Raw genomic sequence first — 17,137 nt, 5'->3', positions numbered from 1 at the left:
AGACAGCTAAGCACAAGCAGCTTGCCTGTATTTTCACAAACAGCGGTAAATGTAGAATTCCTTGGTGCCTCAAAAAGCATAAATCACTAGTAATAAACATGGACATTGTTCTGAGTATTTCCTTGAAATAAGCTGTCATGGGCGCTGCCTTCGGCACCAAGAGCAGCATCTCTTTCCTAAGAGCTTGTGCGTGTTACAGAATGGACCTGTGGGACACATTTCGGCTTGCTTTTCCAGATAAACACTGAAATTCACTGGAGCAAAAATTCACTAGAGCATTTCCTCCGAATCAGCGCTTTTATGGCGAGAGACTGGAATGGTTCTTTGCGTCACCCACTCGTCGATCGAAGGTGAGACTCAAATGCGCTGCGATGGAGGATCCGTGCTTTTTGTGTGTGTGTGTGTTTCGGCAAAGATCGCCTCGCTTAGTCAATATTTCCATACCAGGTACAGTGGTTTTTGCCGGGGCGAGGATTGCTTGCTTTGTTGCTTCGAAATTTTTAATAAAAGACGTGATCTACAGCTCCTACCTGAATAAAATGCTTCGAGACTCCTGCTATAGTTCACATTGTGCCGTGGGGGGCATTGAATTTATGCACGATATTACTCGACTTGAAGGCTTCGTCGAGTTGTATCATATGATGTCAGGTGTAACGTCATTACGTGCTAATCATTGATATTGCAAACGATGTTGTTTAGAAATAACGCGGAATATTTCAGCAGAAGTTCCGTGTTCCTCAGCTTGTCCACTGATGTTAAAATGGCAGTGGTAGTAGCTTTAAGTAAGAACGTGGAGGAAGAAAAGAACACTGAACGTGCACTAACCGAAGAACGACGTCTTTTTTTTTGACAGCCACCAAATAATTGCGTTAAATTAAGCGGCACCAACTATATTATGCTGCTTCTCTAGGAGCATGTTCTCGTAGAGGAGATTGGAAATGATCATGCGCAACAGCAAAGTTATCAAAAAATGCATTTCTCGTCACTTCTTCCGGTGACTATGTGCCCGACTTGCTATACCATATGTTTTTTTGGGGCGTGGAAGTTCATAATTGATCGACCATACGTCGAATAAAACGTGTGTTTGTACACACTCTTAGTTTTACTACGAAAGCAATACTGCTCACAGTTTGAGCCCTTCAGCGTAGAGGGGCAGTGGACACGTTTGATCTTTAGCATGACCTTAGACCTGACGTCATACTAGCTGCGAAAAACCAGGGCCCCAGCTCGGCTCGTCAGTGTAGAGCGGCGGTAGACACGGCGGGCAGTGCGCCTCTCGCTTCTCCCACTAGAGGCGCTGCGGTAGGAGTGACGTCACACCATCTGTGGAAGAGAAGGGCCCGAACTCGTGCCGTCGGCGGAGAGCGGCGGTATACACGGTGGGCGGTGAGCCTCTCGCTTCTCCCGCTCAGAGCGCTGTGGTCGGGGTGACGTCATACCAGTTGCATAAACAGAGCTCCAGCTTGTGCCGTCGGCGCAGAGCGGCGGTAGACACGGCGGATGCGGGCTGAACAAATGGATGAAGTTGCTTTCGCAATTTCCGGGCTTAACCAAGCTGAGCCTCTGCCAATTTTTTGGTAATATCACGCAAGCGTCGGCCGTTCACTTCATGAACGCTCGAGCAAATCAGAAGAGTTACCGCGTGCACGCGAAGCCCACGCCACGTTGACCGTCGTTTAACGAGCTGTCCCCATTCTTTGCTTTACTTATAGTATTGTTTCAGAAGAGGGCAAATACGGGCTGGTTGGTACATGTTTTACGAATTGGAAAAACAGCGCAATCAAAGACGAGACACAAGAGAAGGACAAAATACCAGCGCTGACTAACAACCAAATGGTTTATTGCTACAGGCAAGGCAGCATATATATGAAATGGCACGAGTAAAAACACAAAATAAGCATGAGAGAAAGATACCGCACAACCACACAACTTGACTAAAAAAAGGCACGTCACTGATTAAGATACGCAAGTTCCTTTGAGAGTAGATTTATGGATGGGCTGCTGATACAGGTGTTACCGAGCTTTCTGATATGGCAAGCCTCCGAAATGAGCCTTGTGGTCTCATCTTTATAACGGGCGATGATAGTGGTCCGATTGAGGTGCGCTTCGCAATCTTCACACTCAGCACAGTGCACAGCAAGGTGGTTTCTGCGAGACTTGTTCTCTATATCTTTTGCATGTTCACGCAGTCTATCGTTGATGCATCGTCCCGTCTCACCGATGTAGAAACTGCCGCAAGAGGTCGGGATCTTGTAAACGACACCAACACGACACTGAACGAACTTCCGCTTATGCTTCTTCTGGCAGCCTTTTTTGCTTCCATCCTCATTAACACGCTTGCACAATCCGCTAAGTTTATTCCTGGCTGAAAAAAACCAGTCTAATGCCTCCTTTGCTCACTATCTTTTTTAGATTGTGCGAAACTTTGTGCACATACGGGATGCACACTGTTCTTTTTCTTTCTGCCAGACCCGCATCGGTGTCCTATTGTTTAGCTGCGTGAAAAACCCGGGATCACAGGGGAAGTTAAGTTCGATGATGTTCAGTTTATTTTTGGCGTTTTTAACCTCAGGCAATTAAAACTGTTCGCCAAAATCACTCTCGTAAGCCTCTGAAAGCAAATTAAGAAGAGGTGAAACGTTGATCACAAGATTTACTCAAAACACTAAAGCTGTTGCTACAGATAATGACACATGTTTTCTTTTCCTGAACATGTCACCAACGCGATAAGCGAATGAAGAATTGGGAGCTGTGCGAATACTTAGGAACACCCTAGGGGACGACGATTCTCACCGTTGGGCTCTGTGCGGGAGCAGCGCACAGGAGTTGCCCATTAACTCCTTGATAGTGCACTGAACAAGCCAGCAGCAGACGCCCGCGGTGTATTGGAAAAAATTCGAAAGGTATACTAGCTTTTTGCCCTTAATACTATGCCTGGTGACATGCCAATGAAAGAGAATTTGCCAGCTCTTGAATACGAGGTTTTGCGGAAAGGTATGTGCGCTTATTCCAGTTTCATATACAGTATCGGTCTCTTCTAGGAGAGGTTTGTCAGTTTTTGACACCGACTGCCATTTCAACCCGCAGAAGAATGCTGTTGGTAAGTGCAGATTTCCTTCAGATCCCCAAATTGACCGCAGTGTTTTCATCGTGCTAAAAAAAAAACGTCTTAGTTTATTTCTTGGAGACAGTGGCTTCAACTTAACTCCTTTGTTTTCAAGGCTTCAATTTTTTATGGCCGACGTTGAATTTTCATTCATTTAGTTCAGTGTATTGCAATGAGTCGGAAAATAGCGGGTTCAAAAATTGTTTTCTGGTTACTTTTTTGCAATACTGGAGTCTGCGATGTGACCAACCGTGGTTGCTGCCGCACATTAAGAGTGTTTATTAGCTATAAACCTATCGTCTAAACGTGCCACATTCCTTCACAAAGCCTTTCGAAAGAAATCAAGATACGTGCTGCTAAAAGAAGCCGTGCCTTGATAAACGTATTAAGGAGCGAACATCTGGTTATGAAATGCAAGAAAAATCAACAAAACTCAAAGCATCATCGGTGGATGAAAGTTCGCCAGGTACAGAATAGTCAGGCGTAACCCAGTGAAACTTAATATCCCGAAAAAGATCGACCATATGCGAACCAAAGCAAAATGACCCTCGAAGAAAAGCTTACTGGGCACCATTAGAACACGCAGTACTTATTGTGTAGCACTCTTAGTAGGAGATAAGGTGAAGCACTGAAGGGTAGCGAAACTCCGTGCGCGATGCCTTTCACTCTTAACAAAAACTCGGAAACATCGGAAACCAACGACATACTGTTTCCCGTCGTGTGGCGCTCCTCACAGTATTTTTAAAGTTCCGCTTAATTAGGTCATTAGCTAAGATTAATTGTGCACATTTTCTATGGTTCACTTTAATGTCGTGTGCCTTCCGTCAGGTTGTACAAGGGGTTGAGAAGCAATCTATTCAATTTTTTGCAGCACCGCATCTCCTACAGCCGCCGCGGTGGCTACGTGGCTATGGTGCTCGGCTGCTGACCCAAAAGACGCGGGTTCGATCCCGGCCGCGGCGGCTAGAATTTCTTTGGAGGAGAAATTCTTGAGGCCCGTGTACTGTGCGATGTCAGTGCACGTTAAAGAACCCCAGGTGGTCGAAATTTCCGGAGCCCTTAACTACGGCGTCTCTCATAGCCTTAGTCGCTTTGGGACGTTAAACCCCACAAAAACCAAAAACCAAAAGCATCTCCTACGTGGTCCTTTTTCCGGCGTTTAATGAAAGCCCGCGAAATATGAAAAAAACCCCGGTACTGCGCTCATGCGCTACCATATTCCAGTGCACCCTACCGCGTTTTGAATGAACTAAACGCGCGCGCTGACCGTGCCCAAGTGAGCGGCCGCCGCTCAGTTCGACGGGCTGCAAAATGATAAAAATAAAAAAACGAAGCTACCTTGAAAGACGCGACCCCACTGCTTTGCCTTCCTTTTTGCTTTGCCTACGCGATGGTTCAATAGAAGCTCAATATGAATTGGCTGTCGGTGGACTGCTTATCACTTATCGCAGATTCCGGCGCGCGCTTTCCATTTTCAGGAAGAATATGCTAGCGCACTCTGAATACTATGCTGAAAGCGGCCTCGGCCGCTCACTTCGAGACGGTGATCGCGCGCGCTTCGTTCACTCAGGGCGCACTTGGAAGCGCTACAGTACCGTAGCGCAAGCGCGCAATCACTTGGGTTTTTTTCATATTTCGCGCGATTTCTAGAAATACTGCAGAAAAGCATCACGTAAAAGATATGTTGCTACAAAAAACTGCATCGCTTGTTTCGTAACCCCCCCCCCCCCCCCCCAGAGCTTAATGAAACGCACGCAACCATAAAGTGAATATTAAAAATTTCGGCAACTAATCTTAGATAGTTAACTAACTGAGAAGAACTTAAAAAATACTCTGAGGAGCGCGACATGACGGGAAATAATTATCATTTGGTTTTAACAACTTCTGGGGGGGGGGCCACTTTTTTTAGCGGCTATTGAATAGTTTTTTCGTTTTTCTTGTTTTCACTCAAACTGTTTCGAATGTTTCGGACGTTTGCCATTGTTGTGCTCCATGTTTCCCTACATTGTTGTTCACACCGACCGCTTCAATAGCCCAATAGGGCTGCAGTATGTACAAATAAATAAAATAAATAATACTTGGTTCAAGTTACGTGACGCACCCTGTATTTCACTGCGGAGGAGTGGTGAACTGTCCCAGATACCGTAATTAATGCCGTAGTAGGCAAAAGCACACTCACTGTTCTGAGCTTCAAAACGAAGCTGCATTGCACCCGCTGTATTCGCGATGCTTTCGGTACGGTCTGCCGTGTGCACCTTTAGCGCAGCCGTTTCTACACGGTTGCTACGCAATTGGTGCCAATATTTCCCGATAGAATTTGCAGTGTTTCCCTCTATGAACTTCTTTCTCTTCAGTGCTTCCTCTCGCATTCTACAACATCTCCGTGCCTACATCCGCAAGAGAAAGGTATGTATCTCTAAGGGAATAAAATGTTAGCTTCTCGAAATACTGTGAAACTGTGTTTCCAGCGAAAGAGATTTTAGCAGGACATCTAACCAAGTGATGAGACAAACCTGCTTGAGAAGAATGGGTGTCACTTATCACTTTTACGAGTACCGCGCCATTTGAAGACACTGTAAGAAAGGCTACAAAATCATGTACCACGCCGAACCATATGCGCCTGAGGTGCACCTCCCCAGGAGTGGTCGTAGAAGTACTTCTTGCTGGGCGAGTTGGTTCATGGCTTCAAGTTATAAAAAAATTGCGCTAAGACAGGAATGGTCTCGGTCCTAATCACCGAAGCGTCCTGATAATGGAAAAATGCTTTAAGCACAGGGTAAAAAACACATTTAGAGGACGCAACACCAGCACCCGTTACCTCTGCTGCTTTGGACAGCGTGGAACAACACACTCACAAAAGCGTCAAGGCATAGGAACGCCGCACCCGCCCACTGTCAGTACCCACGGGAATTGCTTACTGACGGTGATAGATGATTCAACTGCCACAAACTCTTAACTCATCCGTTAATATGTCAGACTAATCTACTGAACAGTCTCTGTATAGTTGCTGAAGTTGTTATTCACACATGCAATTTTGTCCCCGTGATTTTAATCCTGTCCGTGAAATGCACACAAGTGGTTCCTGTAGAAAGCCGTCGCTATGTTTATGAGGAGTTCCCTTAATTCACTTCTTTCTTTTTGTCCACGGCTGGCTTGCATTGCGAACGGGCTGCTGGCCTTTGTCAAGTGATTACAGGCTTTTTTCTAGCACCCTGTGGCATCACGAGTGTTGCAATGCCTGTTCATGCTGAAATTTATTTTATTTGAAAGCAGAGCACCACGTAGGCACGCAACAGGCAACAGCCGCCAAGTCAAAGTGCACTGTCTTTATGCTGACAGATACGCACTTACACAAGAGCCGACATGGTGCTCGCCACAGTCTTTTGCCCTAAACCAAAAATAAACCTAAACATGTAACGCCCATGAGGTCAACTTTGAATAAAAACAAACGACTCAAAACTGGTTGCAATAACTATGTCTAACCCAAGAAGAGAGGTTCACGGGTGGCCGCAAAAGTAGTCACAAAACAAACCAATTACAGAGCCGTTTACTGGCTTAAAACATTTCTCGGACTACGGAATAATACCAAAGGACTTTAAAAAACTTCTAACCTCGCAAGTTCCTTTGGTGCTCTCCAGCTCGATCTTTAGAATAAATCAAGGGATGTTTTAAATGACTCATTCCTACCTTTTATTTCTATGCTAAGGGGTCATTGTCAAGAGCAGCTAAATTTTCTTAACGACATACTCGATAAAATTGATTCAAATTGGACGAACGACAAGCACTTCTAGTTTTTTTTCTTGGCAAGAAACGTGCTTAAGCTGCAGCATAAACAACAGGCTGAGCACATTCTAGACAACCTTCCACTGAAAAGAGAGACATCAAGAGAACTAAATAACCGGCCTTCCATTTTGATAGAGCCCGAAGGTCCACTGTTAACATCGCAGGAAGATGAAAGGAGTGTAGTCATTTTTTTGGAAATCTCTAAACTGCAGTGACAAATTGACCCGGAAGCGAAGCCTCACATTTTGCCCTAATAACAATACATTCCACAAATATGAACTTCATCGAGATTTACAGAATTTGCTCGAAGAATGCGTATTAAGGAGTAATTAGTCCAAAAACAGCAAACAGAAATCCTAACATACCCAGACATTAAAACGTATAAACACGTGTTCATCAAAACTGCAGCATCCAGAGTATATAGTCTACAGACGCGGTAAGAAACCCTGAAATGGACACGTATATTAACTCTCTCTCCGAAGAAATTATAGACAGAAGCCGCCACAGTGGCTCAGTGATCACGGCGATCGGCTGCTGTCCCGAAAGACGCAGGTTCGATCCCGGAAGCGGCGGTAGAATTTTTATGGTGGCAAAATTCTAGAGGGCCGTGTACTGTGCGATGTCAGTGCACTGTAAAGAACCCGCAGGTGGTCGAAATTTCCGGAACCCTTCACTACGGTATCTCTCATAGCCCGAGTCGCTTTGGGACGTTAAACCCCACGAGCCAAACCAAACCAGAAATTATAGACAAAGGAAGGCAAGTTCGAAAGAGGTGAAAACTTTCTTTAACTGAGCAAGCTATTCCATACCAGTTTACGTGGTATTGGATAGCTTGCTCAATACCAACATAGCCATTAAGACAGAAAAAAAAGGCTCTAGAAAAGTCGTTTTCACAGCGGAAAAAAACATAATCCAGCAGGCAAATCAACAATCCTTGTCACTACAAGAAATTAGATACCGGTGTCACCCTACAGTTCAGCCATGGGATCTTGAGCAAAGTGGCACTTTTGTCCTGAGAAGTAATCATGCATACAGGTTACAATTTGGTAAATCCGTCAAATAAACACTTCCTGAAATTCATAAAGATTCCGCAGAACTCTTGTTTAGAGTAGATATCCCGGACGGACCCATCACTTCCAACTTCTCAAACACTCTCACAAACACCTTGGAGACATTTTGAGCCTGATTCTTTTCCTTTGTTTAGGACACACCACACTCTCTTTTAACAATAGAGTCAATTACTGACACAGCCAATACCCAAGCGTATAGCCTACTAGTTACACTCGATGTCTCTGTTTTGTTCATAAATATTCGTATTAATGATGGTAGTGGTGTCTCTCTAACGCTCTAACCGAGAATGCACACCCGAATGAAGATGAAGCGCATCCATGGAGGAAGGAAGGAAGGAAGGAAGGAAGGAAGGAAGGAAGGAAGGAAGGAAGGAAGGAAGGAAGGAAGGAAGGAAGGAAGGAAGGAAGGAAGGAAGGAAGGAAGGAAGGAAGGAAGGAAGGAAGGAAGGAAGGAAGGAAGGAAGGAAGGAAGGAAGGAAGGAAGGAAGGGAAAAATTTATTTACACTAATGGTTTTTCCTGCGGTTTGGGGGCATCTTCAGACACGTCTTGGTTCTACCCCCAGGAGCCTTCTCTGTCGAAGTCGTCCGCCTCTAATCAGTGGTCGGTTGCCCTCAGTCCAGGGCTCCGCTGGCCACTGCCGCCCGTTGAGCTCGCTGTACCAGACCTTGTTGGTCTTCGCAGCGGTCGCTGGACAGCAGAGTCTCCCACTGCTCCGCACTCGGGTTTTGTATTTTGGGGACCACGTTTATGTTTTGACAGGCCCATGTGATGTGGTATAGTGTAGGTTTTTCGTCGCACCAGGGACATTTGTTCGTGTATATCGTAGGGTGCATTTTGTTTAGTTTATGTAGGTTTGGGAAAGAGCCTGTTTGTAATTGTCTCCAAGTGACAGCTTCCTCTCTGCTGAGAGATTTGTGCGGTGGGGGATATCGCATTCTTCTGCCTCTATAGTTTTGTAGTATGGCCGAGTATTCCCTGGGTGCTGGCGCGAGTTCCGCGGTCTCGTCGGAAGCTCGGAAAGTAATGTATCCTCGAGCTATCCTGTCGGCCTCTCGGTTCCCTGCCACCCCCGTGTGCCCCGGTACCCACACAATTTTGTGTCGGATCTTGTCCTTTTGTTCTTCCCGGTTTTTAATTCTGTCGCTCGCTGCGAGGAGTATACGGAGCGCGTGACGACCTATCCTGCCATTCATGTAATTTTGGCAGGCTGTTTGAGAGTCCGTGAGTATTGTTAATGACCGCCCGGTTCTATAGCCCTCCGCCACCGCTAGAGCAACGGCTACTTCCTCGTACTCTGCAGCTGTGCAGCCTCGGAGAGACGCGCTAGTCATTTCGCGTAAAGATGAATCGACCACCGCCGCTACAGCGATTTTGGTATTCATCTTTTTGGTATCTTTTTGGATTTTGGTATCTCCTCCTCTCCAAGACGCGTCTGTATACACGGTCGTGGCTTGAGGAGAGTATGTTTTCTCGATGAATTCGGCCCTCGCTTCTCTTCTGCCTCGATGGAGGTTGGGATCCATGTTTTTTGGTATTGGCGCTACCTTGAGGGTCTTGCGAAGCTCGTCGGGGATTGTTGCCGTCCTCGACATTTCTCGCATCTGCTCGCGGTATCCGAGCCTCTGCAGGAGTGCTCTTCCTGTCGTTGTTTGCAACAGCCTGAGTTTTTTGCGACTCAAGCTGCGCCTCTCGTAGCTCCTCAAAGGTGTTGTGTAATCCCAGGGCCATGAGTTTTTCTGTAGACGTGTTGCGTGGTAGTCGGAGCGCTGTCTTATACGCTTTGCGTAGCAGGGCATCCGCTTGTTGTACTTCATTTTTGTTGAGGCACTGGTAGGGTAGGCTGTACGTGATTCGACTAACTACTAGGCTTCTGACTAGTTTTAGTGTGTCCTCTTCACGCATGCCATGTCGCCTGTTGGTAATGCGTGTGATCATGCGTGCCACTTGTAGCGTTGTTGCTTTCAGTAGGGCAAAAGTGTGAGTACTGCGCTGGTTGGATTGAATCCACATGCCCAAAATTCTTATTGTTGTCTTTTCGGGTATGGGCGTCCCTTCTAGGTAGACGTTGAGTTTTAGGTCCTCGTTGGTTGGGACGGTCCGGTTTTGCTTGCCTCTCCAGACTCTCAGCAGTTCCGATTTCTCGGTCGAGCGTGCGAGTCCTCTTTCTGCGAGGTATTGCTCTACACAAGAGGCCGCTTGCTGTAGCCTTTCTTCTTTCTCTCCGAGACAGCCTGTGTTTGTCCAGACTGTTATATCGTCAGCATACATTGCATGCCTGATGCCTTCGATGTTCTCTAGTTTTCGAGCTAGGCCTATCATAGCTATGTTGAAGAGTAGGGGTGAGATAACTGACCCTTGGGGTGTTCCCTTGTTTGGAGTGGGAATTTTATCCGATCGAGGGTCTCCTATGCCGATGGTGGCAGTTCTATCGGACAGGAAGGCTTTGACGAAGCCGTGAATTCTGCGTCCGCAATCCAGGTTGTCTAGGCCCGTAAGGATCGCTTCGTGGCTGACGTTATCGAATGCCCCCTTGATGTCCAGGGCCATGATGACATTTTCTCCCGTCCGAGGTACGTTTCGCAGGACATCTTCTTGTATTTGGAGGAGAACGTCCATGGAGGAAGGAAAAAATTGGGAGAAGCCGTTGCGCCATATTCGTTCAAGCCGCATGTAAGGGCTCCTTCGCGCCAGTTTGCCGGCGTCTCAGCGCGTTTGCTCATGTGTAGCGAACTGGGAAGCAGATGGTGCCGCTGCGTCGTTAGTAAAGGCTGCACAACCGTCCAGAGACTCCCAGAAGTCTTTACGAAAGAATTCGATTTCCGGCACACTTAATTTCATGCAGGTCGCATAGCCAGGACATTTCCAATGATTTCTTTTCCAAATGAGCGTCTTTTTCCCTAGTTAAGTCAATCTTCATGGTCATATATTTTGAGTTAGATTATACTCATTCCCTTACAGTATTCAGAACTAGTATAGGAACCCATTTTGCGCCGTCTTATGCACACATATTTATGGGGCTACAGGAGTATAAACTATTAAATTCTTAGAAAAGCTGTTGATGTACTTTCATTACTTACACGGCATCTTCATTATATGCGAACACGGATTTTAGACGCTAAAAGCGCTCGTCTCAAATGGTGATGCATTTTTGGGAAGCAATACATATATTTATTTATATTTATTTACTTCAATATACCCCTAAAGGAGCTCACAGAGGGTATTATATAAGGGGTAGGGGTTAGTGTACAATGCAATACATCCAACAACAAGAGCACAGAAAACGTACAATTGACAGCTTCTTATAACATGGTATTAAATTTAAATTCCAAGGATTAGGAATAAAAAAATAACCCCAGGTGGTCGACACTTCCTGAGCCCTTCACCACGGCGTTTCTAGTAGCCAGAGTCGCTTTGCGACATTAAACCGCAATAAACTGTAAAAGAAACTGGAAAGAAAAACAATAATTAATATTATAATATAAATCCCTGTCAGGTGATACAATACTAACGCACTATAACCAGTGAGAAAACTAACTGCGTGCGTTTTTGGACACAAAAAGAGCAAGAACAATCTGAAGAGTAGAAGGCTCAAAATTGTAAACAAAAGTTTCCTTATTGCTAACGTCACTGCACATTAGGTCATGAAATTTAGGTCGGTTAGGTTTGATGGCTATGTTCGGTGGTGGGCTTTGCCACTTAATTATAGGGTCTGATATGAAAAAATTTGTAAATGCAGATGAACAGTGTGCGACATTGAATGCATGGTCGAGACCCGTAGAGAAGGCTGACGGTGAGTAAAAAAATCGCGGTGATGCGATGGATGATGATACAGTTTATGAAAGAGCGCTTGCGTGAGGTTCCGGTGCTAACATGTCTTCTAATTCGGCACGATTTGTTAAGGCAGGGAAAGTGGAAGTTTGTGAGTAGTCTTAAGTAAATTAAACGCGCAGCACGCTTTTCCAAAGACTCAGTATTAGCTATGAGAAAGGCTTGGCTGGGGTCCCAAATGCCTATTGCATATCCGACTTTCTGGCGAATGAGTGTGATGAAGGCCAGATCCTTCAGATGCGGTGAATTCAGCTTGACGTCGTGCTTTAGAAGGACGAAAGAGCGGTTTGCGTATGCTATCGCTCATTTTAATGTGAAGGTGCCATGTTAAATCTGATTTCCTGCTATTCCCGGGGTATTTGTAAGTAGTGCCCAGTTCGGCAGCGTCATTATTTAGAAAGCAACTTGCAGGCATGCGAAAGAACTGCATATACAAGACACAAGCGCTCTTTCAGAAGTATTAAGTGACATAAGCTAAGAGGAACAGCATATATTTGCTCTATGCAGGTAGGAGTGAAGACGCTGCTAGCCAGTGATTAAGGTACTTTTACGGTATATTACGCAGTCGTCGGTAATTAGCATAACTAGAGACGACAGAGAGTTGGCTAAATCATTAATATATATAGAAAAAGAATGAGGGCCAGAACGCTTCCTTGCTGTACATATGATTGGTTTATGGGGTTTAACGTCCCAAAGCAACTAAGGCTATGAGAGACGCCGTAGTAGAGGGTCCGGAAATTTCGACCACCTGGGGATCTTTAACGTGAACTGACATCGCACAGTACACGGGCCTCTAGAATTTCTCCTCCAGAGAAGTTCAACCGCCGCGGCCGGGATCGAACCCGCGTCTTTCGGGTCAGCAGCCCAGCACCGCAACCACTAAGCCACCACGGCGGCAAACAACAACATATGAGGTGACGTTAGAATGAGAGCAGCTATAATTTCTAATGGAGGTAAAATGGGTGCAGCTTCTGAAGGACAGCTGGCTTTTCCATTGCGTCGTGAACTCAATTTCACCGTCGGATTTTTGTTACACTGCTGCGTCAGCCAAAGTGGTTGCAGGCCTTGTCGAGGATGAAGGAAGAGAAAGGAGGTGGCTCGTCGAGGCTTCACAAAAAGTCCTTAATCCTTAGACCATTGTACACCTGCGTGGCCCATTATAAAGAATGACAGAAGCCAACAGCCACAGAAACCAAGGGGCACAGGGGATTTTTTTAATTTATTTATTTTGTGGTGTTGATCAATTTAGAATATTACTGAATATGTTATCGCTTAAAGCTAATTAGTTTGAAAAGCAGAAGAAAAAACAACCACATGCCGCCGGTGGGATCCGAACCCACGACCTCCGAATTACGCGTCCGGTGCTCTATCTCTGAGCTACGGCGACGGCTGTCAAATCTTCTGCTTTGGGGGGTATTTATGTTTACAACCTTCTGAGTGCTCATCAGCGCCACCCACGTTCATAAACGGCGGACGTAGAACGTCCTGAGTTACCGCTGATGTGACGTAGAACGTCATCGAACGGAGAGGGTGAAAGCTGCGTGAGAACCCTCTTATGCTTCCTATGGCGTCAAGGCTGCCAGAACCGAGGCCCTCGCTAAGCAATTAAGCAAACAAGGACAGGGGAATGAGGGGCTGGTTATAAATATGACAGAAGCCAACAGCCACAGAAACCAATGGGCACAGGGGATTTTCGGATCCCACCGGCGGCATGTGTTTGTTTTTTCTTCTGCTTTTCTAACCAATTAGCTTTAAGCGATAACATATTCAGTATAATATTCTAAATTGATCAACACCATAAAATAAATAAATTTAAAAAAATCCCCTGTTCCCCTTGGTTTCTGAGGCTGTTGGCTTATGACATATTTATAACGAGCCCCTCATTCCCCTTTCCTTACTTAATTGCTTAGCGAGGGCCTCGGTTCTGGCAGCGTTGACGCCATAGGAAGCATAAGAGGGTTCTCACGCAGCTTCCACCCTCTCCGTTCGATGACGTTCTACATCACATCAGCGGTAACTCAGGACGTTCTACGCACGCCGCTTATGAACTTGGGTGGCGCTGATGAACACTCTCAAGGTTAGGTTACTTGTAAACATCAATACCCCCGAGAGCACAAGATTTGACAGCCGTCGCCGTAGCTCAGAGGTAGAGCACCGGACGCGTAATTCGGAGGTGGTGGGTTCGGATCCCACCGCCGCATGTGGTTGTTTTTTCTTCTGCTTTTCTAACCAATTAGCTTTAAGCGATAACATATTCAGTAATATTCTAAATTGATCAACACCACAAGATAAATAAATTTAAAAAAATCCCCTGTGCCCCTTGGTTTCTGTGGCTGTTGGCTTCTGTCATATTTATAACGAGCCCCTCATTCCCCTTTCCTTGTTTCCATTATAAAGAAGACACACCACAACAAACTTACCGTAGCACTGATTATTGATGCAGAAATGGCGAAACACACAATGCGAGCGCATATATTCGCTTTTGGCGACTGCGCAAATCGGCCTCCATTATTGTTGACGTGAACCAGTCATTTTTCATGCCACGTGTCCCAGCCGCAATCCCTGGTCAACAGAATCTCAATTCCACGTTTTCCAAGAGTGTTTCCTCCTGGGAGCGAAGGGCCTAGTTAACCCCTGCCAAGAATTAATGCATTACAGAAACGAGTATAATTCCTCTTGCCGAAACGTTGACAAGCGGAATGAGGCTCTACCTCAACTCTTGCTTACTCTGTTTCGCATTGCGCCGTCGGGTTTGAATTCGCCATGGCGTTTTCGTTTTGCTGCTACGTAGGCTCCTGGCGGATGTGGCTTCTCGAGGGTGGATGGGTAGGGAAGAGGCATTCTGGAGCGTGAAGGTGGATAGGTGGATTGGGTATTGGCTTCAGGAGTACGGAGGTGATTGGTTGGTGGAGGCATTATTTGGCTGTACCTCTTTGTTCTGGTAATAAATGGGCTTCTCTGGGGGGGGGGGGGGGGGGGTTGTAAAGTGTGTAGGTAGCGCTATGGTGCAGGTGCGTTGAGACTTCTTGAGAACAAGAAGTAGGGTACAGGGATGTGGGTTAGGGCTGGCATTAAGAGATGCATTTTAAAGTGATAGCTTTAGAAGTTCCAGGTGCGACCAAATGCGTCAAAGCGTCAAAGGTGATAAAATTCGCCCATTAGCTGGAGAGAATTAAGGTCACCAGACCGTAGCATTCCCATTAGCAGGAGGGAAATGACGTCACCTTGACCGAAGCATTCGATATGGCTAGGGGTAAATGGGTAAATGATATCTCCAGACTGTACGGGACATCAACAGACCGGATGTGGTGTTGTTTCTGGTGAAGTCTTCAAAGCTTCCGTTGCAATCGCATCGCCAACCCGTAATGCAATTGTGTGCCCTGTCAATTCTTTAGCAGTACGTGCCCGGAGTTGAATCGCCGGCATAATTTTTGTGAAGCCTGGACGAGTCACCTCCTTTCTCTTCCTTTATCCTCCACAAGGCCTGCAACCACTTTAGCTGACGCAGCAGTGGAACAAAAATCTGACGGTGAAATCGAATTCACGACGCAATGGGACAGACAGCTGTCAGAAGCACCACCCCCGTTACCCACCTCCGCTCACCTTTACCACCCAGAACTTTTGTTGCGTTCGTGGAGACTCGCTTCAGAGTAAAAGCGCTTATTAAAGTTAGAGCATCCAAGTAATGAACCAGGGCAAATCCAGTTGGTATCACAGCTTTCTAGCTTCAAATTGAACGATTGTCCGCTCAACTTTTTTTCGGCGACCTCCTCACTGGAGATCGGTCGCATATTCCTGGAGGACAGTTAGAACTGCCTCGGCATGCTTACCAGACAGGGTTAAGCGTCCCGTCCAGCGGGAGTCTGGACATCGTCGGTGGCTTAAGTGAAAAATCCCCATAGAAGAAACCTAGGTGGCAGGCGGGCCACCAAGGTTCTTTGAACTTGGGACGTCACCGCACTGTGGCAGATGGCATTTAAATTCATGATTGGTCTCTAGAGATTGCTTGGGAAAAGCAACTCGGGCTTGACCAGCCCCACCTGTGGCTGTGATTGATAGAGCCACCTGTCCGAGTGCGTGTCGCTTACCCGTTGCATTACTGTGCCAGGAGAGGTATTGTCTGCGGAACCATAGAAGAGAATGGCCAATTCCGCATATATGAGCATAAATATATTAACGATAGCGCTTCATGCACTAAAAGGGGCTCCGAGGGACTTCTGACGAGAGTGCATAAATCCTACAATCGCTACATTCTCTCGTAATGAACACCTTAGCCGAATAAAGCGTTTCCACACGCAGAAGGTTGGCTAGTCCTTTCAGGAGACTTTGTAATACTCACGCTCTCCTCCATCGCACGTAATTCTGTTCAGAGATGGTCATTGATTAGGTTGTTTCAGGCGTCATGAGGCTACTATGGCAGCAGCCAGTCAGCAGCGTCCCTCCAGCAGCGCGGGCCGACGGAGTGAGGAGAGAAGGAAAGGAGTGACGCGGCTGAACTTCGATTTCTGCTGCATATAACTCAGCGTTTACAAAACGAATTAAAAAATCCTTGCTGGAGGTAATTCATGAAGTGGCGCGTTTGACCATTCCACGAATACCACAACTTTATTGAGAGCACCTTTCAGAGCCCATTTAAGAATTAAGTGCCCGTCCAAAATGTTTTAACGCGGCGGAGCTAGGGGTCCTGTTCCGCATAAAACCCGTCGTCGCGTCACCGCAAATCGTCTAGAGATGCAACATAGATGCGCCAACTAGGTCACGTGAGCTTGTGACGTCATTACAACCTGCACATCGGATTTTCAGTTATCACCAAATAACGTTGAGTAGGCATTAGGGTTGTTTGGTGGATAAAAAATTAATAGAAAATATATATTTGAAAATCCCTCAGAGTGAGCGAAGGGGCTTCAGTGCAGATTGTGCTTTCCTGACTATAGATTCTGCTGGGATGTGTTGAGCGTAGCTCCATTATTTGTTACTCAGTGCCATCGTGATCAGGAAATTTAGAGTAGCAAGCACAAAATTGTTGCAAATGTTTGAAGGCTTTCCGCATTAAGTTTCGCACTGGAAAAGAGAAATTTAAATGCTTTTCCGAGATACGCGCTAATTCTATGTTAACATCCGCGAGGTGTGAGAATAACTTGCTGCCTTGCACATTGCAGGATGTTCCACATACCACGAATCGGCCCTCGGATCACGCACTGCCTGTTTAGAGCTACGTTTACAAGTACGTGCAGCCGAGCTGAATGCCTCGAAATGGTGTTACGCTATAAAAGGGGACAATGTATCGTTTCGCAAATGTATTTTGACTGCCTAGCTCTACCACATGGATATTTAATATCTACTTGGCT

At 46.1% G+C, this 17,137-nt stretch overlaps 1 protein-coding gene across 1 annotated transcript in view; it reads left to right on the top strand.

Moving 5' to 3' along the window:
- The window catches only part of LOC149344130 (neprilysin-2-like), a 195,513-nt gene that overhangs the window by 152,782 nt on the left and 25,594 nt on the right, over positions 1 to 17,137 (top strand). Inside the window, exons 23-26 of the mRNA XM_089547153.1 lie at positions 238 to 350; positions 3,042 to 3,100; positions 5,461 to 5,512; positions 16,949 to 17,013. Of these exons, the coding sequence (XP_089403279.1) occupies positions 238 to 350; positions 3,042 to 3,100; positions 5,461 to 5,512; positions 16,949 to 17,013 (289 nt within the window). The remainder of the gene's footprint in view (positions 1 to 237; positions 351 to 3,041; positions 3,101 to 5,460; positions 5,513 to 16,948; positions 17,014 to 17,137) is intronic.

This window comes from Amblyomma mixtum, chromosome 5 (genome assembly GCF_055824585.1).
Source record: "Amblyomma mixtum isolate Tamu chromosome 5, ASM5582458v1, whole genome shotgun sequence".
NCBI classification, from domain to species: Eukaryota; Metazoa; Arthropoda; class Arachnida; order Ixodida; family Ixodidae; genus Amblyomma; species Amblyomma mixtum.
Note: the sequence above shows the minus strand (reverse complement) of the source record. Positions and strands in the feature narration are given on the sequence as shown.